General features: G+C 45.3%; 1 protein-coding gene across 3 annotated transcripts in view; it reads right to left on the reverse strand.

Annotated features, from left to right (window-relative positions):
• Window positions 1-13,343: 13,343 nt before the first annotated feature.
• The window catches only part of MAPK14 (mitogen-activated protein kinase 14), a 72,334-nt gene continuing 59,478 nt past the window's right edge, over window positions 13,344-26,199 (reverse strand). The window contains exons 9-12 of one of the 3 annotated variants that reach the window (XM_082662930.1): window positions 24,333-24,412; window positions 21,541-21,619; window positions 16,511-16,684; window positions 13,344-15,704 (exon numbers count right to left, since the gene is read on the reverse strand). In XM_082662930.1, the coding sequence (XP_082519056.1) occupies window positions 15,637-15,704; window positions 16,511-16,684; window positions 21,541-21,619; window positions 24,333-24,412 (401 nt within the window). In that variant the 3' untranslated portion in view covers window positions 13,344-15,636. Of the gene's footprint in view, window positions 15,705-16,235; window positions 16,319-16,510; window positions 16,685-21,540; window positions 21,620-24,332; window positions 24,413-26,199 lie in introns of those variants that run through there. The other 2 variants (XM_082662929.1, XM_082662931.1) reach the window with 2 other exon arrangements.

Here is a 26,199-nt window from a genome sequence, read left to right on the forward strand (position 1 = left end):
TGTGGAAGGGATGGGGACCACTTGCTTCACTTTGTCAACAGTAGAGAAGAAGGAAAGGAACTTGCTCGTGGCCTGCAGAAAGCTGGGGGTCCTCCCTTAGAGAGTCTTCTGAACCCAAACCCTATGCCACAGCCCCTCCCATGCAGTCCTGCAGCGTCGGGCACAGCCCAGACGATTGGGGGTTTGGGGGAGGGAGATGCAGGGATCCCACAGAAATGCCCAACAGGCATTGCAGACAGGGAATCTGTCTTACGCATATCTGGCACACAGTAGGATGAGTAAAACTATATGGAGAATGAATGGAAGAGTCAGTCCATTAAAAGTGAAAAAATATTTGTTTAATGGTTTGCCACGTACCAGTCATTATTCTAAGTGTTTTACACACACACCTCCCTTAATCCCGGTAAGAGTCCTATGAGTCAGTTGTAGTATTATCCTCGTTTTAGAGATGAGGAACCTGAGGTACAGAAAGGTTAAGTAGCTCGCCCAAGGTCACACAGCTGGTAAGGGACAGAGCAGGGTTGAAGAAGCTACGACCATCTGGTTTGAGACTCCAAGGCTATGCATTGTCTCTGGGTTGAGAGGCATTGCTTCTTAAAGGAGACAGCCTGTGTTTCAAATCATCTACCTCACCCATCATAAGGACATGTCTACTGATCAAACCATGTCTCCCTCATACATCCTGCCCTAGAAATCTGACATACTCCCCACCCTCTCCCCTGCCCCACCCCCTACTCCAGCCCTGAGACACTATAGGAGGAGAAGGTGAGGGGCTACGAGCCTGGGAGGGCTGCAGGAGTTTTGGGTCTTGGGGGTCGGTGGCGCCAGTGGAAGGCACTCTGATTCTGAAGTTGGGGCAGGATTCTGGAAGGCAGAGTCTAGGGCTGGACACAGGCAAGAGAGAGTCGTCCGGGAGACTCAGGTTTCCTTCTGGATTGAGGATCCAGTTCTCCAGGGTAGGGATGGGCCTTGAGCCTCTGTGCTGTGTGTCTCGAAAACCTGAGTGTGGCAGAGGTGAGCCCAGAAAGGTAAGGAATACCAGGGAAGCGCTCATTGCCCAAGTGGGTGCAATCCTGCAAGGGCATGAGCTGGCCACTCAGGTTGTGGCTCTGAATGCCTCTTAAGCAATGGTCAGGAAGTGACTCAGGCCTCAGACTCTGCTGACACTGACCCCCACCTCGGGCCTCCGCAGCCTTGGAGAGATGGCCTTGGGCGATCCTGTCTGGGAAGTCATGAATGGGAGAGGAAGAGGAGGGGTCACTGAGGACCTCCTGGGTGTCCCCTCCCACAGTCCCGGTGCTCTCTTCTCTTTGAGCTCCGAGGCCCCTCTGCTCTCCTCCTCCCAGACACCGGCCCAGTGTGGTTGGTTTTTGCCCTGTCAACGTCGAGGCGGGGGGTGAGGAAACCAACTTTGGAATGGAGACCTGCGTTTCCATCCTGCCTCTGCACTACCAGCTATGTGACCCTGGGCAAAGTTCCTTCCCCTCTCTGAGTTTCAGTGTCCTCCTTGTAAAATGGAAATGATATTAAAACATGATAAGTATATTTAAAGGGTCCTGGGAATGCTTCATTCCAAGTGCAGTAAAACAACAACCCGATGAGGTAGGGACTGTCAATGCCTCTAGCCAAAGATACCCAGAAACACACCTGTGGGTGAACAAGCTGGGCTTGTCACTCACTGCATTGAGGCGGGAACATGCACGTGGGAACCGGGGGCGGGGGAACGGGGTCTGTGTCTCAGTAAGAGGGTGTTGGAAAGGACTTATTGTAAGGTTTGGGCTTGCGTTAGGTAATTTGGTAGAGGGTATAAGGAAGCCAGACTTTGGTCCAGATGAGTTGCCATCAGGAAGTGGAGGTGATTCCGTGATTAGGTGTCTTAAGAAATCTTATCTGGAAGGACGGCCAACTAGAATGAGGAGAGAGCCGTAACTGGTAAAGCAGCAACCTTCACTCAGGGTAGCTAGATGGGGTGTTTGGTCACGTTTGTGGTTTGGACAATACTCGTGTTTTCTCTGTGATTACAGAGTGTCTTGCTTTTGTCTTGATCCATTGTGGTCACAGATGGCCTTGTCTGCATTCAACGGGAGCACATCAAGATGAGCTGTGCTAGGCCAGCTCTGAGCAATGCCAGGGCCTGGCTGATGGGACTGGGCAGCTCCCAGGTGTCAGGATACCATTATTTCCCTAGTACAGATGGAGAAACTGAGGCCCAGAGGCATTAAGTAATTTGCCCAAAGCCACGCATGACCAAGAAGGTGGTGGACGTGGTCTTCAAACCTGGTGTCCTGCTCCAGAGTCTATACGCCTAACCACCAGTCAGGCTGCCTGGTGCCCAGCAAGTGCCTGTTCTTGTGGTGCTGCCTTCCTAGTGAGGCTGTGAGCCTCTGGAGGGCAGGGACATGGTTTTGGGGTTGCGGACTGACGTCTTAGAAACTGAGACAAAAGCCCCACATGATTATGAGGTTGGGTGCCCATCCTGGCCTCCCAGACTGCATCTTGACTCAAAAATATGGCAGCTCCTCCAACACTACAGTCCTCGTGGTCCCAAACAGCAGGGCCAGCTACTCAAATTCTCACCATGGTTGGCCATGAAGCCTCTACAAAAAGAGAAATTATGACCTACCTGGGGTCTCGCAAGCATGAGACAGCAAGGCAGCCTGAGAGCTCTGGCCCCAAATCTGAGAGGGTCCCATGCTCCTTAGGGGCTTTTGAAACTCCACGAAACAATCAAAATTGCAAGGAGGTGAGGAGATGCAGAGGGAAGGCCCCCTGCACGTGGGGGCTACTCTGTGGCTTGTTAAGTTAGCTAGTGAGCCTCAGACAAATTAGTTAGCCTCGCTAAACCTTAGTTTCCTCATCTGTATAATGGGAGAGTAAGTGACAATACCCATCTCATGGGGCTGTCACGAGGACTAAAAGAGATGACAGAAGTGTCTAATTCAGTGCCTGGCACATAGTAGGTGCTCGCCAGATGCTCCTTCCCCAGTGCTGTCCAGCTTTGCCTCCCTGGCCCAGGTACCCGGCTGCTCTGCCCTTTTGCTGTTCAGTCCCAGCTGCAGAAGCAACTCCCTAGTCAGCTCCAACTCATGTCCAACTCCTTTATCAAGTTTTTTTGCCAAACACCCAGCCCAAGGATTCATACACCCATTCATTCAACATTTACTGTGTGCCAGGGACTGATCTAGGTGCTGAGGATGTAGCAGAAATGCAACAGATAGGACTTCCCTGGCGGTCCAGTGGTTAGGGCTCTGCGCTTCCACTGAAGGGGGCCGAAGTTCGATCCCTGGGCGGGGAACTAAGATTCCACGTGCCACACAGCGTGGCCAAAAAAAAAAAAAAAAGCAATGCAGCAGATAATAATCCCTACCGGGTGGACCTGACATTCTGGTGGGGGAGGCAGATGAAAGACCAGTGAACAAATATACAGTATTGGGTTGAACCATATGACATTGCTGATATTTGACAATTTTTTTTTTTTTTGCGGTACGTGGGCCTCTCACTGTTGTGGCCTCTCCCGTGGCAGAGCATAAGCTCCGGACTCGCAGGCTCAGCGGCCATGGCTCACGGGCCCAGCCGCTCCGTGGCATGTGGGATCCTCCCAGACCGGGGCAAGAACCCGCGTCCCCGGCATCGGCAGGGGGACTCTCAACCACTGCGCCACCAGGGAAGCCCTGATATTTGACAATTTTATATGGCTCAGTCAAATGTAATGCCAGGTAACAGTAAGTGCTGTGAAGAAAATATTGCCAAGTAAGGATATAAAGAAGGGCTGTGAGTACTGATTTTAGATGTGGAAGGAGGGGGAGAGGCAGAGAAGGTCTGTATGAAGAGGTGACATTGGAGCAGCACCTGAATGAACAAGGGAGCGAGCCAGGCAGATCTCTGGGGGGGGGGGGAGCAGGTGGCTGCCTTCCAAACGTTTCCGCTCTGTTCCCACATCGGACCTGCCCTCCAGCCTCATTCCTCCTGTGCCCCCCCACTCCCCACTCCAAAAGTCTCTGGTAAGTCCTCCAGCTCAGCACACCTGGGGCAGCTTACTGGCCTCTGGCTTACTGGGTCATCTTCCCGCAGTACCTCTTCCCCTTCTAGGGACTCAGGGCCAGAACAGAACATCCATCCCAAGAACAGAACATCAGCCATGCCCTGCTCACAGGCGCCCCTCCATTGCAGAGCTGTTCTCTTAGCCTCCCCACCCCTTGCCTTGACCTGGTCCTCTCTCCCTGCCTCAGCGCTAGCACCCCCTGGTGGAGGATGGGGGTAGGGACAGCGCTGCTAGAGGGGCAGCTCCCAGAAAGCACACCTCCCCTCTTCACACCCTACACCGCACTGTCCTTCACACCCCCTCTCCTCCACCCAAGAGCCACCTGCCTTCACCCAGCCTACTGGACGGGCCCTCCTGTCCTTGACCCAGTCCTGTGAAGACATGGCCTGGGGTCCGTCTGGTGGAATATTCCAGCAATGTCGAGGCCTCCGCTCCCTCTGATCTCTGCATTGTCCTTTGTAGCATTCACCACACTTTTAATTAACCTGCATTGTCCTCTGTGAGGTGTCCGTCTCCACAAATGGAAAAATGGCTCCATGAGGGCAAGGACAGTGTCTTGGTCACTGCTGAGCCCCCAGCACCATGCTGGCCCACAGTAGGTGCTCAGTAAAGACTTAGTGAAGGAATGAACCAAAGATTTTTGTGTCTCTTGTGGGTACAAGAGGCAGTGAGGGGATGTGGTTTGAGGACCAAACGGTGGACCTGAGGGAGCAACAGTAGGGGAAGGTGCTTGGCATCCGTCTACCGTGAGGCATCTGGGGAGTGGCCTCTGTCAGTTGGGCACCTTCTGTCCTGGAAATTTGGCTTTCACTGTTCTCTCCTTGTTTCCTGAGGCAAGGCCCATGCACGTTATGCTGTGTGTGCAAGGCTGGGCCTCTGTGTGGTGGTAAAAAGCTCTTAATTAAAAACCAGGGTGCACAGCCCAAACTTGGGGACCTCTTTTCTCCCCAAGAATTTGCACCAAACTTGATTCCAAAGCAGGCCTTTCCCTGTCTATGTCCCTCACTGCTCCCACTGAGGTTCTAGATAAGACAGACCCTCCACCCTTTGGAATTGCCCTTCCTTCCTGGTCTTTAAAGTTCGGCTCTAAACTCACCTCTTCAAAGAGATGTTCCCGAGTGAACCGCAGACCTGCTCACCCCAGGACCCCTGTACATACCCTGCCGACCCGATGACCCCAGCTGCTCCCCACCACGCACCCCCAGGCTTTGTGACATCCACGCTCTTGGGTGGGCTCGTACTCTTCTGAACCAGTGGAGAGTAGCCAAGGACTGGGAAGCAGAGCTGGGTTTGAATCTCATGCCAACACATAGAGCTGTGTGACCTTGAGCAGGTGAGTGCATGTCTCTGAGCTTCCTCATCAGTACAATGGGAGAGCGACACCCACCTGGCAAGGAGGATTTAATGAGACTGTGGATTGCAAGGTTGCAGGCCTTGTGCGTGGTGCTCCCTTCTGTCCTTCAGGACTGCCATATGTCACCTCCTCTGAGAGTGAGTCCTCCCTGACCCATCACAAGCCATGCCCCACCTGCCTTTCCCGGCCTCAGTCTCCTTCAAGCCTTTATTTATTTTATATATACCCTTCTATGTGTCAGGCCTACGAGGGTAGGCGTTTTGTCTATTTTGTTTGTTGCTGAATCCCAAGTTCCTAGAGCTATGCCTGGCATACATTGACTGACTGAATGGCAGGTACTACGTAGTAGGGGCTTTATAAACAGGAGATACTGTTATTATCATACATCTCTGTCTTATTTGTTTGCAACTGATAGGTTGGCCGAACTCACCTTCATGCCTGGGGGGCAGTCCTGGCTTGAATGACCTTATGAACGAACTTCGGTAATAGGGTCGCTGTGCTGCCTGGGCTCCTGTGTGACCTGCCCCAGGAAGAGGAGGCTGTGTACCTGGAGGACACCTCAACAGCCTGCTCTTCCGGGGCAGAGGCCACTGGGTCTGCCTGCTCCACCCTTTCTATGTAAAAATCCAACGCTGGGACACATGGATCATCCCCACAACACTTGTCAGGTCAAAGAAATCCAGACAAGACTAGTAGGGATGATTCCAACTCTGCCTCTAACTTGCTGTGTGACCTTAAGTAAGTCACACTGCCTCTCTGAATACTTAGTTTTCTATTTTATGTATCTAACAAATATTGACAGAGCACTAATTACTTGCCAAAAATCATTCAAAGAGCTTATGTACATGTAACTCATTTCTCTCAAGAACCCTATGAAATGGGTTAATAATACCCTTCATTTTACATACGACAGGGCTTCCCTGGTGGCGCAGTGGTTGAGGGTCCACCTGCCGATGCAGGGGTCACAGGTTCGTGCCCCGGTCCGGGAGGATCCCACATGCCGCAGAGCGGCTGGGCCCGTGAGCCATGGCCGCTGAGCCTGCGCGTCCGGAGCCTGTGCTCCGCAACGGGAGAGGCCACAGCAGTGAGAGGCCCGCGTACCACAAAAAAAAAAACAAATACCCTTCATTTTACAGATGACAAACATGAGGCACAGAGAGGTGAAGTGACTTGCTCAAGGTCACACAGCTAGTAAATAAATAGCAGAGCCAGGATTCAAGCCCAGGAGTCTCGCTGCAGAGTCAGTGCTGGTAACCACTACGCTCAGCTGCACTGGATGGTGCCTGTGAAGGGCCAGGCTTTACCTGTTTGGAATCTGAATTTATTCTCCTGATGGTGCCTCCATTATTTGGCAGACACTCATTTTCCTAAAGGCTCCATTTGGCTTCCCTAAACAAGAATCTCCCGGGAGTTCCCTGGCAGTCCAGTGGTTAGGAGTTCACGCTTCCACTGCAGGGGTCACAGGTTCAATCCCTGGTCGGGGAACTAAGATCCTGCCTGCTGTGCAGTGTGGCCAAAAAAAAAAAAAAAAAAAAAACTCCTTTCCTGCCGTTCTTCAAATCTAATAACTGAATCCCCGTGACTTCCAGAAGGAAACAGCCAGTGGTATGTGGGACAACCAGTGCTGGGGGATGCCTAGTGTTTGTCGATCTCTGTGGTATAAATACCCCCACCATGGCCAAGTTCACGCTACCAACCTGACATCAGTGAACACAGAATTGAGAAGAGGTACATAAAATCAGCCCCCAAGAACCACCATGAGCAGCTCCAGGGCACCCCTGTCAGCCCAAGCAAAGGTGTGGCAACAGGGATGAGTAAGGGACTCCTCAGGTACAAACCACCAGCTGGACCCCCTGGCCCTGCCTCACAGGCCCTGTCAGGCCTCCCCTCCCTCACACTTCCCTGAGGCTGCCCTTCCTAACATGCAGGGGGCTGGGGCTCCAGCTCTGGTCACCTGGAGAGGGTGCACCAGTTGGGCGGCTTGGGAGCCAGGCTGAGCAGGTGTGACAGGCGAGCCAGCTGTGACTAATCTTCCTGGTTAGAGCAGCATTTCCTCCTCGTCACTCCCCACCCTGTTAGCTCCCAATTGCCTTTGGGATAAAGTTTAAACTTCTTAGACTGCTGGACAAGGATTGCCCTCATCTGGGCCCTGCCTTGCTAATCAGATCCTCCAAGGCACCTGTGCACAAACAACCTCTATTCTAAGTATCTCACAAACATGCCTTACCCACCTCTGTCACCACACCTTGGCTTGAGCTGTTGCCCGCCTGGAATGCCATCTCTCTGCTTTGCCCAAGATGGGGCGGACCCTCATGCCTCAAGACCTGGCTCAGTAGCACCTCCTGGGGCTGGCTTTGCCAGGCTGCTCCTGCCCACGGGCGCTCTCCCTCCTCTGACTCCTGTAGGATCATGGCTCAGCAGGCCTAGACTTGAACTGTCAGTTAACTTTCAAACAAAACTAAACTGTAAGTTTCTTGAGGGCATGAGTGTCTTAGTTTTCTCTGTTCTCTGTACATACTCAGCAATGTGTTGTAAAGCCTTAATCCATTCCACCAATGAGCACCTATCAAGACATGGAGGAGACGTGGATGGATGTCATGTATCCTGTCCTCAGGAAGCTCATACCCTAGTGAGGGAGGCAGAGCAAAAAAGGGAATGACAACACACTGTCAGCTGCAGGTAGGAGCGTAAATTGGTACCAGCTGTTAGAACTGGTTGGCCATTTGCTCTTAAAAGGGTGAAAATGTGCACCTCATCTTTCCTGATAATTCCATTATGGATGGATTTAGGCTACATAAAGCAGGCAAGGGGTCACACACTATTACTGTATTGTTTATCTTCTGAATCAATAAAGAGACGTTTCTAGCATTGTGAGAAAAGAATAAAGAAAAAAAATGCCTGGATGGATTGTTCCAGATTTGGAAAGCTGGCGCACATCATTCCCATATGTGCTATTTACTTGTGCTATATATGCATGTATCTATAAAAATATCAAGCTAGATAATTCTGCAATTTCCTTTTTCACTCAAGATTGTTGGCGAGATCCACCCATGTTGATTTAATCTAGCTTAGACTTCTCAGCCTTGGCACCAGTGACATTTACATTTGGGGCCCAATAATTCTTTGTGTGGCGGGGGTGAGGGGCTGCCCTGTGCATCAGAGCAGCGTCCCTGGCCTCTGCCCACTAGATGCCCGTAGCTCACCCTCCACTCCCCAGCTGTGACCAACAGAAATGTCTCCAGACATTGCCAGTTGTTCCTGGGACACAGACGAAATCTGGAGTGGGGTCGGGTAGCAGGGGAGAGCAGAAGGCAAAGTCACGCTAGTTCATTTGTTCTCACTGCTGTGTACTCTTTCGTCACATGAATGCACTACAATTTATTTTTCTATTCTGTTTTTTGGCCATGCCGTGGGGCTCGCAGGATCTTGGTTCCCCAACCAGGAATCGAACCCATGCCCCCTGCAGTGGAAGCACGGAGTCCAAACCACTGGACCACTAGGGAATTCCCTTTCCTATTCTCCTATTGATGGACTTTGAAGATTGTTCCAGGCTTTTTTTTTTTCTCTGCTATTACAGATAATGCTGAGTGAAAAGTCCCCATACTCATTTCCTTGAGCCCATATGGGAAAGTTTTTCTAGAATAATTACCTAGAAGTAAAACACAGGGTCATAGGGATGTGTAGCTTCCACTTTTACTAAATCCTGCCAAACTGCTTCCAGCGTATGAAAGTTTTACAGTTTTTGTGTCGTCAAGATCACGAGCCTTCCTCTTGTGGCTTCTGGGCTTTGTGACATGCTTCAAACGCCTTTCTCCATTTAAATCTTTGATTTGCCTGCAAGTGATTGTAGCTAAAGGGAGGAAGGGAGGAGGTGTCCAGTTGTTTCAACACCATTTATTGACGCAGATGACTGAATTATATGCATCTGTGTTTATAAAAGTTATATATCTTTACAGATTTAGGAAATTTTTTAGGAGTTACACCAACCTGCCAACAGCTCTTATTTCCCGGTAGTGAGGTAACAGAGGTTACCTAGCTACATTCAAAAATTTTCAGCAATAAACATGTTTTACGTGTGTCGTGAAAGAATAATATGTAGTTAGAAAAAGTACAGTGGTAGGTGCTTTGACACTAGTCAGCTTGGTGCAAGTTACGGAAACACGTGGAGTGGCTACCTGACTCCCATGGAGGCTGGGGAGAGGCTGGGTGGGGTGTGGAGCAGGGTAGGATTTGTCAGGGGAGAGAACAGCTTCCAGATGGGGATACTCCCTACCACAAACACTTTGTCAGCAGCTATTATCAGATAGGCAATGCCTCTGTCACCAGGCAGAGCTGTGGCTTCGAGTTGGGTCACGCCTGAGCAATGGTGGGGCTGAAATGGGCCTTCGTGCACTGGCACAGACAATGACGTCACCTCACAACCGGCAACAGACGGCTGCGTTGGCTGCCCTGCAAGTGGAGCCAGCTGATCAGGTCACGGTAACACCCAGGAGGACACACAGGCCCAGGACTCCCAGTAGAAAATCCCACTCCCTGTCTGCTGAGTGCCATGGAGGTGAAATCAAAGGTGCATCTGGCCCAGAAATGGCCACCAGCAAAAGACGCCCAGAGGTTCTGTTCTATGGTGCCAGGGAAATGGTACAGTCATTGTTTACGACTGTTCCCCCATTGGAACGTCAGCTGCAGGAGGGCAGGAATCTAACCTTTATTTTTTCCCCCATGTTCTCATGCCTGACACATCAAAGTTACCCAATAGCTCTTTGTGGAATGGCTGAATGAGGGTGCAAGGTACCCTAATGACTTCCAATTCCCCTTCTTTTTCCCTGATATTTTCACTTTAAAGTGGCAGATGGATGGGGAAACAAATTATCTAGATCATGGCCCTTAGCCATCTTCAATAATCTTTTGATTCTTTTTCCAATTCATTAAATTGCTGTGCATCCAACTTGAATTACACGGCAAGATGCAGCCAAGAGAATCAGAAACTAATTCTAACACTTGTCTCTTCTTAAACTGGGAACTTGCACATGGCAAGGTTTCTTAGGGCAGATAATCTTTACATATTTGGTTTCTTTCTTTGGATGTTCTTTGCTACTGCAGACTGTGGATTGTAAAAACAGGAAACAGGACAAGATGATCTGCAAGTGATTAAAAGATGAGTTATTCACTGACTCAGTCAATAAAGATGAGATGCCTACTGTGTGTCAGGTACCATGCTAGGTGATGGGGACACTGTAGTGCACAAGAGAGTTTGTGCCCTCAAGGACATACAGCCCTGAGCTAACTTTTATTGAGCACTTACTGTATGCCAAGGGCTTTACATATCTTGACTCATTTAATCTTCACAATGAGGACTGTGAACCTGTGAGATAAGTTCAGAGAGAAAAATAATTTGCCCAAGATTATACCAATAGGAGATGGAGAGGCTGGGATTTGAACTCAGGCAGACTGGTTCCAGAGTCTGTGTCCTTAAGCTTCATGTTTTTTCTCTTGAGCAAGTGATACAGACACCAGGCAATGACAAAGCAATGTGACAAGCGCTACCACTGATCAATGTAGATGAGTACCAAAAAAAAAAAGCACACAGAAGCCACACCTAATGCAAGCTTGGGGATGCTCAGGGAAGATTTAGAGGGAGTGACAGGGAAAGCTGGCCCAGAGGAGTGAGGCAGGAGAAGGCAGGGGGTCCTAGGCAGAGGGAATATCACGCACAAGGACCAGGAGACAGAGAAAGCAGTGTGCATTTAGAGCAGTGCCACAGAGGAGAGGAAGTGACATGAAGCTACGGAGAGAGGCGCTGAAGAGAGGCTGAGGGAGGGAAGAAGGTAGCTGCTGTAGCCCTTCGTTGGCCTGCTTCTCTCCGGAGGGTGGAGGTGCGTTTCTATACCAGATGATAAGGAAGCAGTGGAGGGGGGCTGGGACCAGGGTGAGGCCCAGCGTGTGCTGCACGAGATAAGGCGCCAAGTGCCTATCCTACCCGTTCTAGTCTTCTCAGTCTCCAATTGATTATATGGTAAGCAATATGACAAATGACACAAATATAATGCAGATTAATTGCAATAACTGCAAATCTTGCAAAAGAGTGGATTTGATGAACTTGACAAATAATGCTAGAAAACTGCTCAAATCTCAAGCAAAGCCACTGAAAAATGTGGATCTGGCAGACTCAGAGGATGACAATAAAGGGAGAGGTGATAAGGTGATCACCAAGGTGATCACTTATAAAAAAGGACAATGTGAATATCAAGAGATTGAGGTCCACAGGAAAACAGGAAGATCTCAATTTTTTTTTTTTTTTTTTTTTTGCCACTGAGTGGCATGTGGAATCTTAGTTCCCCGACCAGTGATCGAACCTGTGCCCCCTACAGTGGGCACTCGGACTTTTAACCACTGGACTGCCAGGGAAGTCCCAGATCTCAAATAGTTTTGAAAAAATTCCCTCTATGATTATGCTGTAAAAATCAGGTGGAAAGAATATGTAGGATACTAAACATGGTTTCACTCAAAAAACAAACACTTGATTCTTTCTTTTATAAGAATTTTTTTAAATTACAAGCTTTTATAATTTCATTCGGTTTTCATGATGAAAGTCCCCATTAGACTTCCTCTCTCCCCGAATCCCCACCATATACAATGAAATTCTGGTCCCCATTTTAAGTGGATTCACTTTTAGGTGAGCTTTTTCTGGTGTCAACCCTTTCCCTGAGCTAAACAGGCCCTTTGCTCTCAGCAGCCTGGGAGGAAGGTTGTGTCACGGTGCCGATTCTGGTATGGGAAGGCAAAGTATTTCCTACCATTGTCTGATCCTTACAGGGGCTGATGTATCACATGTCACAACTGGGTCTCTTTTCTCTTACCTCCTTAAGAAGTCACTGAGGACAGAATGAAGACAAGAGCCTGTGCTTGGTTTGCCTTCTATCCCTGCCATCATTCCCAGCTGCCAGCCAGGGACCAGACAGCACAGGACAAAACCCCCAGCTGCACAGTCTCAACATCCTCACAGGCTAGGCCTCACAACCCACCCTGGGACCCCTGTCAGTCGGCATTCCGGGGCCACTGAGGAAGGAAGCACACCAGCACAGGCCCTGAGAACAGCTGTGAGACCTCGTGACTCTAATCTTGTGATGCAATCCAGTAGTTTTGAAGAATATTGTTGTCAAGGGCCATATGACGAGTCATCAAATACATTTGCTCAAAAGTCTATAAACAATGTACATATACAACCTTCTGCCTACAATTTTAAAATAAAAGCATAACTTTCTACAGATAGTCTTGGAATGTCAAAGCTGAAAAGAACTCAAGCATATTTAAACAAACTTCACGTTTCAGATGAGGAATCTGAAATCCTAGGCCAGGGGTCGGCAAACTTTTTCTGTAAAGGGTCAGAGAGTAAATAGTTCAGACTGTAGGCCATATGGTCTCTGTCGTAACTATTCAACTCTGTTGTAGCACAAAAGCAGTCACAGACGATACATAAACAACGTGTGGTTGTGTTCTGATTCAACATTTATTTATGGGCACTGAAATTTGAGTTTTACATTATTTTTCACATGCTACAAAAATACTGTTCTTCTTTTGACTTCAAGCATTTAAAAAGCTAAAAACCCCTTTTAGTGGGCTACACAAACAGGTGGGAGACTGGATTTGGTCCCCGGGCCATAGTATGCTGACCCCTGTCCTAGGCCACTCTGACACCCAAGTGTAGCCTGTAGTGTTATACCTTGTTTATTTGCTCTTTGCTTTGGCCATCCACATCAAAGACTCTGACCTGCTTAACCATAAAATGTACAAGCAAGGAGCTCTATAAATGTTTTCTACATTTTAGGAGTAATATTAAGGTCTGTCAGAAACATATGCCAGGCCACAGTTGCAAGACAATTGATAGAATGCTATATTGTGTATTAAATAAAATCAAGAGAAAAAATATAATAAATTTGAGAAACTCACTAAATTTGAAAAATAGGCTTTATTTTAACCAGTGGTATTGTATGACACCCTATATGGCATAAATGAATACAGCCAAGTTCATGAGTACAAATAAAATAGAATTTTCCCTCATTCTCTCTTTCGTTTTCTGTTCAGAGAAGTCAGGAGATGGGAGCATTATGCTCAGAGACCAAGGAGCTCTTCCACAGGCTCCAGCTGAGTCCAGGCTCCTGGCGCGTTCAGCCTCTTAACACGTATATGGTCTCGTGTGCAAAGACCTTTATGAAAAAAATATTCAGAGCAGTATTTCTGTAGGAAATCACACTAGCATTTACAACAAAACATGGCTGATAAAATTCATCCTGCTGTGGATCACGAGGATTTGAACTGCATATAAAGGAGATGAGGCCTCTGCATTCATTTTCCTTTAAAGAGGGGGCGAATCCCGGGTGAGGTGTGATCACCATCAGCTGCCTCCTTCCTTCTCGCTCCAGTTCACGTGGGGGTCCTACCCTGTCCCTCTGGAGTGCAGGTATCACTGCACTGTGACAGAGAAATGGAAACACCTTGGCCCCAATACAAGATTCTGTCACACAGCCAACACCGGAAGTGGCTCTACGCTTTCTTCTTTCACAAAAGGTTTAAATGTATGGGCCCTTATGTAGCACAAGATGCCTGAAATTCAGAAAATTATGAAAACAACTCTTCTCCACCCCTGAGGATATTTCATCTTTATAAAGTTGAAAATACAAAATATTAAAATAATTTGCCCTTTCTCCCCATCAAAAGGAATCATATTCTCAATGGATTCCTGCAATATAGAAAATTCTGAAACAAAATTTATTTCTCCACGAACCAAGACCAAGAAGTCAATGTTAAGCTGCCGAGAAGCCCCTTTTCCAAAGGGTGGAAAAGACACCTCGTTACTTTTTTAAAAAAAATAACCATAGTTAGACAAAGATAGCAAAAGGAGTTTCTGGCCTCATGAGCTTTTATTTTTCACTTTGATTTTCAGCATTTCTTAGCATTGGTTATTGGGAGTGAAGAGAATGACTTGTTCTCCAAAGTCTGAGATATTCCTGGGACAAGCCCTGATCTTTCCTGGTTGACAGCTCCCCCAAAATAGTCTGTTGAAAACCAGATGGCAAGAATGGAAATGCTATACATCCATCTGTTCCATTTCTTCATAGTTTTCACATCAAAAGCACCTGGAGTATCACTTGTGTTCAACACAAAATAGCACTGGGGGCTGAAGAGAGGATGACATCACTTGCCCATAGCATCAGCTGAGGTGACGTGGATTCTGAACTACCCACAAGGTCTTCACTGGCAAACTTGCCTGGCACCAGGGCCTCCGGAAGAGAACAGGACGAGCAACCGTGCATGCTCAAATAGCAAGACGTGCAAAACACATCATCACTCTGCTAGGAATAAAGAGCACGCAGGAAGTACACTGAGAGCAAGAACCAGCTTCTGACTACTGGGGCCAGTACTTAAGAAACCTCTGCACTGAAGGTGGTGGGTATGCAGAGAAATGGCAACGACACCTGGGTGGGGGTGTGGGCGTGAGGGAGGAAAAGAGAGAAGCACATATACGCATGCTCACACATGGTGCCTCTGAAGGCTCCCTGGCCACTTCGGGTTCACAAGTGGCCGTCCAACAACCTGACTACTTGCCTGGCTCAGAACTTCATCCGCTGCACTCTCCTAACCAACTACACTTTCTTCTCTCCTTTTAAGGCACAGACATATTTATAGTTTCAGGTACAGCTGTTGAGTTCTGAGAATCACACTAAGCAAGTTCATCACAGACTAGTGCACAGAAGCCAGTTGGTCCTTTTTGGCTGATGCATCGCTGAGGGACAGCTCCAGGTGTGAAGCAACCAGAAGGTGTGAGCCTTCTCTCTATGCCACTGTGGGATGTGGTCAAGTCTAACCTCCACCGTCAAGGTGGGGCCACAGGAGAGGCCAAAATGGCAAAAGCATGACTGGGGTCTGGGATGTTTAATATTTTTCACTTTGCATTTAACAAACCCTACAAGATGGCAGCTCTTGCCCGCCTAGCTGACTCTCACGAACAAGAGCAAGCAGAGGCTGCCACAGAGCATCTGTCACTCCACGTAAAGTCACTGTGATAGTTTGCTCATAATCTCTTACCCTCCACAAAGTCAGACACACATAACACACACACACACCCCTTCCACCATGGAGGAAATCTTTGCAACAAGAGGCACTTGAATGATATTTGGAGAGTTCCCATGAAAAGGCCTTCCCCTCACAGTGAAGTGGGATCAACGGAACAGAAACCAGATACTCAAGACTCCATCTCTTCTTGGTCAAGGGGTGGTGGCACAAAGCTGATGACTTCATCGTAGGTCAGGCCTAGAAATTGGGAAGGAAAAGTACGACGTGAGAGTTTAGACTATGCACTTTGCTGGCAAGCACCCTAACTTCTAAGCTCAAGATCCTTCCTCCCTGTTCAGGCCGCTGGTTCGATGGGCTACTTCAAATAATTGCCTCATTGCTTGTGTGTAATATCCTAATGGAACGTGTGATTACACAGAAGTTCAAGGATACATATAAAAGAACCATTTTTCTTGTTTCTTTCATCATCTAGTGCCTCCTCTTTAAAGCTCTGGAGAAGATGCTCAAGAGTAGCAAAGCAATCCCACACGCTACAGCAACAGATAATCCTGGCTTTTGGGATTTAACTCGAGTTCTGAATTTGTGTTTTATGGAAAGAATATGAGATTGGGCATGGGAGACCTGGGTTCCATTTCTGGCTGCATCCCTAACTATGTCTAAGGTAAGAGATATGATATAAACTCTCTTCGCCCCAATTCTATCACTTGTAAAAATTCCCTATTCCCTACTTAGCTCAGAGAGATGGTATAAATGCAGAAATTCTGAGAACCTCAAAGCTCTATGCAGACGTGAGGGGCTGTGCACAAAATCAGACCAGACAGAAGCATCTCAAAGGTCCAGAGTGTCGTCATCTACAACAGACAGTTTCCATCAGAGGAACATACTCATTCTGCATTAGAGACCCTCATTACAAGTTTTAACGAGTTGGATATAACCAGAAAAAATTCCACCACCACCCCCACACAGCTTTTGGATAGTGGTTCACCTAGGAAAGTTTTTAAATCTAAGTTCTCAAGCTAGATGTTCATCCTGCTATGACTTACTTTTCCATTCATCTATAAGGAGGTCCCTGCTTTCGAAAGACTGATCGTAAGGATCAGCCACTGGTTCATCGTCAGGATCATGGTACTGGGCAAAGTAGGCATGTGCAAGGGCTTGCGCTGCTGTAATTCTCTTATCTGAGTCCAATACAAGCATCTTCTCCAGCAAGTCGACAGCTATCAGTACCACAGATTGGAAGGAAGAAAGAAGAGTTTTTAACACGTTACCAAAAATTTATGCCTTATTAAGCAAACACACAGTTTTGACCCTTCATACCCAAACAAAGAATTCTCCAAAGTGTCTGATCTAGGATACATTACTCCTTTCCTCCTTTAAACACACACGTGTGTGCATGCTTGCATGCGTGTATGGATGTGTGGGTGGATTTTGTATTTTTTAAGAATATATTACTGGGACTTCCATGGTGGCGCAGTGGTTAAGAATCCACCTGCCACTGCAGGGGACATGGGTTCGAGCCCTGGTCCAGGAAGATCCCACATGCCACGGAGCAACTAAGCCCATGCACCAAAACAACTGAGCCTGTGCTCTAGAGCCCTCGAGCCACAACTACTGAAGCCCGCGCGCCTAGAACCCGTTCTCCGCAACAAGAGAAGCCACTGCAATGAGAAGCCTGCACGCTGCAACTAGAGAAAGCCCACGTGTGGCAATGAAGACCCAGTGCAGCCAAAAATAAATAAATAAATAAATAAATAAATACCCCCCCCCAAAAAAAACTAGAGAATATATTAGTAAAGAAGAATTTTAAAAAGTAACAGACTGTGTTTGAACAAGCTTCTGTGGAATGTCAGTGTCAAACTGCTACCACTATGGTCAAAATGTCAGAATGAAAGTCCATAACTAAAGTAATCTACAAAAGGTAAGTAGGGCCGGTTTCTTACTGTTTTGTCCCTTCTGTTTATTTACATAAGGAAAGTGAATATTCATCTAATGGATCTAATGAACAAATTGAGGATTTTTTATGGGTGTGTGGATGAGACGTGGTATTTGGATAAAATCATTATGAGCAATTTCAGTATACAAAATAATAGGACAGTGAACAGTCATATGCCCACCACCAACAATTAACCTTCTGTATTTCTTTATCTATATATACATATATTTTTTGCCAAACCATTTTAAAATAAAATTAGAGACATGAAACTTTACCTCTAAATATTTCAGCATACAGATAGCTTCCTACACAATCATAAAACTGTTATAACATATGACAAATATATAATTCCCAAATATCATCTAAAATCCAGTACATGTTAAAATTTCAATTACCCTAAAGTTGTTTTTTATACCTAGTTTGTTCAAACCAGGATCCAATTAAGGGCCATGCAATGCATTAGATTGAGTTTCCTTAGTCTCGAAATAATCCCCCCACTTGTAACCCCTATTTTTTCCTAACTTTGACCTGAAAATACCCACCCCCAGTTGTCTTGTGCTATCATGTACTTACACCCTTGTTTTCCTCTATTCCCTGTATTTCCTGAACCCTGTTAGATCTGAAAATTTGGTAAGAATTGGGTTATAAATATTTTTGGAAAGAATATTTCATAGGTGATGCTATGTACTTAATGGTACATTAAAGCCATTTGTCCCATTAATAATGATGCTAAAATTTGATCACTGGGTTAAAATGTTTCTTTTTTGCCCCAAGAAAGTACCCAGTGGGACACACCAGGTAAATATCAGTTTCTTTCACTTACAGCTTTCAGCATCCATTGATTTTTCCTTCCCAGCAACTAATTCATTAGGGGGTCACAAAACAGTGGGGTTTTTTTGTTTGTTTGTTTGTTTTCTAATTCTTACAAATGAGGGTGTGTTGAGTTTCAGAACGGTGGCACTTGGGAGGACAAACAGTGACATTTTGACAGTTATCACTTTGGTGTAACAAAGGCATTTGAGGCTTTGCAAATTATCAATGTCTCCTTAAACGTGGAAGGGGGCAGGGATGGGTAGTGAAGGGGAGGACTGTTTCCTGAAGAGATCCATGCTGCATACACTGGAGGATGTAAAAGACCCCTGTCCTGCAGCCTCAATTCCAGAGTAATCCAAAGGAGAAATGTGGGTTTCAGAGGACTACAGGAACAAAGTGAATATTTATGTGTCAAGTTCATAAGTTTACACTTTAAAGCATTGGGAAAATTGCCTAGATATACATTCTTCTTCTCTACTTAGAAAGAATAATCTTATCAGGTGTTGTTTGGGTCATATGATGAGTCTTTGCCACCCCCAGAGTAAAAAGAACCATGTCCTTATAACCAATACCTTGATAAAAAATAAGATCAAGGTTAAGAAAAAGATTCCTCTAAGATCTTGACAGACACAAATACACACACTCCATCAAAGGGCAATTTAAGTTTTACTTCATGTTTTGAGGCTAATGGTGAAACCTGAAGTCAGTAATGGACAAAACAGAGCTGTCAATATTTACACTGTTAGTATATTCCTTCTCGGTTAACATGCTGGGCACAAGTTCCTGGTCAGTAACGCCATGCTCTGCCTGCAAGAGACTCCATATGACATCACTGGGCAGTGGACTGATAGGTCTGTTTAAATTTTGAGAACTGCAGTGCTGAGCAGCAGATGGCTCAAAGCCTCCTTCAACTCACTAGCAGCCTGCAGTACTAAGTGGTATCCAGTTCTTTTGAATGCTTAAATGTCATGATTCCAGAGAAGGGGGACACCTATCAGGATAGATGTGACCCAAATAAGCTGCTGGGACACACACGTATTCCCCCTTCCTCGGAAAAATGAATTAACAAATCTCTTTGAGTCAGCCTTCAGGAAGTCAAACAGTAAGCATTGCCATGTCAAAATGTGAGCTGATATGATGAAAAAACTCATAACAGAATGACAGACAGGGGAGCGACCAGCATACAACATAATTTCCCAACATCCTACAGTACTATGACTCAAAGAGAGCTTCTCACAGACCCTTGAACTAGATAACACAGTATAAACAAATCATACAAAGCCAACCACAGCATACCAGGGCAGATGCAAACCCAAGCCAACCCCGGCAGAGTTCTGTATACCCCTGATGAGTTTGTGGATTTTTTCTTCGATGTGAGAGTGATCCAGCTGAGATCTGACATACTCTCCGTCTCAAAGGCCGACATGGACTCATCTATAGCTGCCTAACACTTGAAAGAGTGCGAGCATCTCTGCTATTGTAAGAATTATCACAGTAACACTAAACTGCTCTCAAACAATCACCGTGGATGAAGTACTTAAAAAAGTAAAGCCACTTAGCCTTCACTCCAACTTCTAAAGAGGCTGTTATGGGTGTCAGCTCTCAGAAGGATAAAACTAAACCTGAAGCCCGGTTGCTGGGACCCTTAAGCAGAGGGATGACCAAAACTGAGATTTAAAAACATACTACTAAGGGACTTCCCTGGTGGCGCAGTGGTTAAGAAGAATCCGCCTGCCAATGCAGGGGACACGGGTTCAAGCCCTGGCCCGGGAAGATCCCACATGCCGCGGAGCAACTAAGCCCGTGCACCACAACTACTGAGCCTGTGTTCTAGAGCCCGCGAGCTGCTACTACTGAGCCCGTGCGCCGCAACTACTGAAGCCTGCGCGCCTAGAGCCCGTGCTCTGCAACAGGAGAAGCCACCACAATGAGAAGCCCATGCACCACAACAAAGAGTAGCCCCCGCTCGCCACTAGAGAAAGCAAGCACGCAGCAACGAAGACCCAACACAGCCAAAAATAAATAAATAAATAAAATTTAAAAACAACAACCACCAAAAAACATACTACTAAGATACAATCTTCAGAAAAGTAAGAAGGTTGATTGTACTATTATCACAGCATTGGTCCCCTCCTGTCATAGAGAGGCCCTGGTCTGATTTTTCTGTGTCTGTCATTAAATAGCACTGTCCTCCGTCTTCTCCTACAGTCAGGGAATTAGAGTCTCAGGCAATAACACTTTTGGGGACCAAAAAAAGTACACATCAGCCCCCGGTTTTAAGGAACAAAGCAACTCTTTTTTTTTAGCCAAGGCAGTACACACCCTGCAGCTGCCACTGTTATGTCCCTTTGCCAAAGATCCTGGAAGTGATGGTGGCAGGAAGGAATATGGAGCCATTCCTTAAAGTCTGTGGTGGCAAATTAGCTTCGCAAAGAGAGAATGGTTAAGTCTCTAAGGGCAAAAGAAGAAGGGGGGAGGGAAAAGTACCTGAGGATGATGGGACCTGTAGGTAGAGCAGGGCACAATGCAGGGAGCGCCTGGGTGGGTCTACTAACCACCATCTGTGCTTTGGTTGTTTTCTCCCTCAGTGAGGGACACCGCAGAACAACAGCAGTGGGCTTCCCTGGTGGTGCAGTGGTTAAGAATCCGCCTGCCAATGCAGGGGACACGGGTTCGAGCCCTGGTCCGGGAAGATCCCACATGCCGTGGAGCAACTAAGCCCATGCGCCACAACTACTGAGCCCACGTGCCACAACTACTGAGGCTGCATGCCACAACTACTGAAGCCTGCGGGCCTAGAGCTCATGCTCCACAATAGGAGAGGCCATCGCAATGAGAAGCCTGCACTCTGCAACGAAGAGCAGCCCCCGCTCGCTGCAACTAGAGAAAGCCCGCATACAGCAACGAAGACCCAACGCAGCCAAAATAAATTAAATAAATAAATACATAAATAAATCTATTAAAAAAAAAAAACCCAACAGCAGTGGTGAACGACTCACAGGCTTTTCTCTGTTCCTCTTTCTTCCTGTATCCCTCAATCTGTTCTCCTAGCGTTCCCATTACTTCCTCTCCTTTCCTCACTGTCCCAGCCTATTTCCCCATTCAAATTCTGTGATCATATAAATATATAAGCATGTCATGAGACTGAAAAAAAAACCCTGATAATACAAACACGGATAATAAATGGCATTATTTACCTCCTTCCAAGATTTAATTAATGGTATTTAGTCAAAAGGAAAAACTCTTCTTCAAATACCTAACTTATGTCATAACCAATATTGAATATATTGATATTGAATCCATTAGATGAGGATACGGTCAACTTACCCAAGGGATTGGCACCAATAAATACATTTGCAAAGTTCATCTTTGGCATCTGGGTCAAAGACTGAATGTAGTTTCTTGCCTGTAAAACAGAGGGTTTTCAAAATGGCTTTGTTCAGTATTGTTGCTGCTCTCAAAGAGTCTGGGTCCTGTCAAAGAACGAGTGTTAACTGACAGGGTCTGCTAGCTTCAATGTTTATGAATATCACTGACATTCTTTAAATACTTCTCTCTTACTGCCAACCTAACCTCCTTATTTACGATCAGCACCTTTATTTACTCCTGCTATCACTCACAGTTAAATTTCAAGTGAACAAAAATGCGAACCAATTAAGTTCCCTTTCATTAGCATTCTGGTCACAGGATCAGAAGTTTAAAAAGATATCTAAGGGCTTCCCTGGTGGCGCAGTGGTTGAGAGTCCGCCTGCCGATGCAGGGGACGCTGGTTCGTGACCCGGTCTGGGAAGATCCCACATGCCGCGGAGCGGCTGGGCCCATGAGCCATGGCCGCTGAGCCTGCACGTCCGGAGCCTGTGCTCTGCAACGGGAGAGGCCACAGCAGTGAGAGGCCTGCGTACCACACACACACAAAAAAGATATCTAAGAAGTAGACCTTTCTGAGACAGCCTTCCTAAAAAAGCTGCAGTTGGCATAGGGATTGGTATTCCCAAGGAAAGTCTAGGATCAACTGTCTTTTGATGGTGCTGATCTCAGCAGGTACTCTTAGTATATGAAAAGGGTATCAGTATTAACCTTGCTAACAAAATATTCATGGTGACAAGAAAGTAACCATAAGCGTTATATATATTATTCTAAGAGGTTCAAACACATTTTAAAAATACTAAACCAATTTAATAAGAGTAATAAAGAATAGTGGATAAGTTACACAGCCTAGGCAGAAATCCTTCCCCTACCACCTATAAGATCCATCTTCTTGGGCAAGTCTTAACTAGCATATCAATAACCTCATCTGTAAAATATTAGTATTACTATTAGATATTAGTATTTGGCTTGCCTATACCATATGGTTATTGTGATACTCAAGCAAGATAAAACTCATGAGAGCTTCCAACTAAAATTTTGACACACAAAAATTTATATACCAATATAGGTTTTGTAAGTTTGATCCTTGGGGTGGGACAGGCTTGAGTTTGAATCTTGACTTTACCACTTTGGGTAAATTATTCTCTTTTAAGTCTTCAGTTCTTCGTCTATAAAACAGGGTTAATAACAGTGCCTACCTCACAGGGCTGGAGTGAGGACTAGCGATAACAAAGCAGTACCTCCTTAGCGTGGTACTTGGTTCAGAGGAAGAGCTCAAATTAAACATTAGCTGCTATCACTGTTGCCTTTAGAAAGGAAAGCCTGACAATTTCTGGACTTCATTCTAAGGAACTTAAGGTGCTAATAAATACTTTCAAGGACGGACAGCTCTAATCAAGGCAAAGCCAAACACTGGTCTTGAGAATAATCATATAAACACAAATGTAACTCATAAATGTGTGCTTCAGATATTAGGTATTAAAGTAAGTTTATGACCTTCCCTGTTTCAAAGAATAAATCCCACTATCAGTCCATCTGAGTAGCTGAGGTAAAACTTCTTTAAAGGTATGCATTATAGTTATGTATGTACGTATATACACACACATACAAGGTGAGAAAAAGTTCTAGCTGCTAGGGCAACTTCACCTTTTTAAAATTTATATATATATATATAAATTATATCTATAATATTAATACATATAATACAATATTATGTTATTTTCAGGTATATAACAGTGATTCAAATTTTTATAGATTATATTCCATTTAGAGTTATTTATACAATATTGGCTATATTTCCTGTGCTGTATAACCTATCCTTGTAGCTTATTTATTTTATACATGGTAGTTTGTACCTCTTAAGAACTTCACATTCTTAGTCATTGTATGCAGAGCAAGCAGGAGAGGCCCACTTTTTGAAAAGCAGCTGAGAATCTTTCTGATTTGAAAAGAAAGCTCTAGGAATTGAATTATCGACATGCCTGTTATCCCTTCCTACTTGAGCATGTAGATAAAAGAATGAAGGGAAAACAGAGTTAAGAGACCTGTCTCATGCAGAGAACAATCTTCCCTATAATAAGCTAAATAAAAAGACTACCTGAATAAAGCTGTGTTGCCAACCTGATTCCCAAAAAGATTAAGGGCACCTTAGAAAGAAGTGCCCCAATCATCTCTGATGATAAAACCAGAGTTAGATTAAGTAGCATTGGTAAAAAAGGCACCTAACCCTATCTAAGTGTTCAAATTTATTTTATATTATTTGCATATCTTCTTTTAAATATAGTCCTTACTAGCATTAGACTTTTTTTTAGGTTTGTTTTTTCTTTTTAAATGAAGACTCTTCTTTTGGTCATTAAAAAAATGGATGAATAGGAAAGGATGTTAATGGCCTTCAGTTAATACACCTCCAGCTGAAAATCATTAGATGGTAGCATACCCTGACTGTAGGCATAGAATCCTAGGAAAACACGAACTTCCTCTTGAGCACTCAATTCATAAAACTCAAATATAAAAGTAACATCATTTTCTAAGTACAAGCCTGTAAATTATATTCTCAGTTCACAGGACTGGGTGACGTTTTATCCCAAATGTCAACATTCTGTAATAGCACACAGGCAGTCTTTGCCTTAGTAGCCCTCAAGGCACATGCAAGCATTCAGTGACATTGAAAACTGTGTTGGTTATACAGTGGCAATAAAATGAGAATGTGGCCCTCTGAATTAGATATCCCTGCACAGTCTGTTTGTTCTCACCTCATGGCTTGGCATCCTGTTAATGAGATAAGCAGGGGGAGTCCCCGTCAGACGCATAATCTGCTGAAGCTGGTTAATATCTTAGATGCCTAGTCAAGGGCATTGTTAAGCATACAATGCGAGAAATAACTTTCAACTCAAGTTTTAAAAAAGGCCAAAAAGCCACCCCCAAACAAACAAATAGCCTACTTCCACCCATCCCACCCACCCCAGGCCAGAGCCCAAGGCTGCACGTGAAATCATGCTTCTGTGAATGGCATGAGAGTTAGTAGGCATGTGGCCGTGACCGGCCATGTGGAGAAGAAAAACTTTCTTTTGGTTTTAGCATCATCTTTAACATTAAATATTTAGGCTCCCTGGAAAGAGACTGCCCCTTGGATCCAGGATGCCAGCCAGAGAACTGTTTTCAAGTACTGATGGCCAAAACGTGTTTGCTTGTGGGGTAAATGGAGAGGATTCAGAAAAGTTTGACTCAACTTTGGATATAATAAAATGTCCAATATATCCATTTAAGGTAGAGGTTAAATTTTTGTGGCACAGGTTCAGGTGATTCTCCAAAATACCACCCCTCCTAAGGTAAGACCAAGGTGGTATGTGGGTTGATAAGCAGTGCCAAGTTTCAAAGACAGTAGTTAGTGATACATTTAAAATACATGCCACAAACACACAATGGGAAGTGACAGGGAGATGGGGGGGAAAGTTAGAAGCTAATGGCAGAGACAAAACAGAAGTCACAAGCTGCTGACAGTATTACAGCATGCCACAATGATTTCTCCCACAAGTCTCTTTAACAGATGAACAGACTGACTTTTGCTTAAAAACATCCTGGAGGAAGTTGGCAAAACACTCTGCAAGTATCTGACAAAGGCAGAACTATGAGGCCTTCCAAACGTATGCGCACGTAGGTAAGTTGTACTCTAAACTTCTCTCATTTAGCTGTCCCATCAATTTTAACACAAACACTACAAGAATTGTTAGTTTATCATGTGTTGCTTATTAAAGTAGAGTGATGGGATTTTTAAAATCCTCAACACAATTCAATAAAAGCCTTTTCATATTCCCTTTGCTGTTATCTATTAATTCTCTCCTTCTGTTGTAGCATAATTTTCAATAAGTACCTGAATCAAGTAATTTCACTTCTTTGTGGCTTCCCTCAATGATTTTTCCACTTTAGCTCATCCTCTGAACTCAGATTCCCTAGTGGTCAGATTACTACAAACACATGTTCAAGGCTGGCTATTAGGAAAGAGCTGGGGCCATGAGCTCCACCCTGCCGTTCATGCTCCCTGGCCCAAAGACAGAAGCCAGCAAATTCAAAAGGTGGTATGAAGTTCTTTTAACATTCTCAATAAAGTTTAGATTTACCTCTAAATAAATTACATAACAAACTACTTTGCATGCCAAGAGAAAGAACAAAAGGGGGTCAATAAGTAAACCAGCAATAGGAATACCAGCTGGGTTTTAAATGTTAAAATCCTGTCACCTTTCTCTTCTTTCTTGTGAACAATAACTTGGCCTGCACATTTTCTGTTTTTTTTTTTTTTTGTCTCCTTTAGTCAAATAGGTTATTGTATCCCCTTTTTGTCGGGAAGTTAGGAAGAAAATATTTCCAGAGAAAAATGTGAGAGTGAGTCAGTGAAAGGGCTTTTGCTTTCTTAATATGATATTTTTTTTTGTCCTTTCACTGATTACTACAGGTAGTGGGTCACCAACAAAAAAAATTCCCTCTCCTTACATCCATCGTGACCCATTTATCCCCTTTCTCATGGCACATGCTAACTTGTTCTCAGTCAGCCCATCTATCACTGCACTCTCTTACTCAGAATGTCCTATTATTTATTGACTGAATTCCATCAATCAATAAATA

The sequence above is a fragment of the Grampus griseus genome (assembly GCF_964374135.1).
Source record: "Grampus griseus genome assembly, chromosome: 10".
In the NCBI taxonomy this organism is placed as follows: domain Eukaryota; kingdom Metazoa; phylum Chordata; class Mammalia; order Artiodactyla; family Delphinidae; genus Grampus; species Grampus griseus.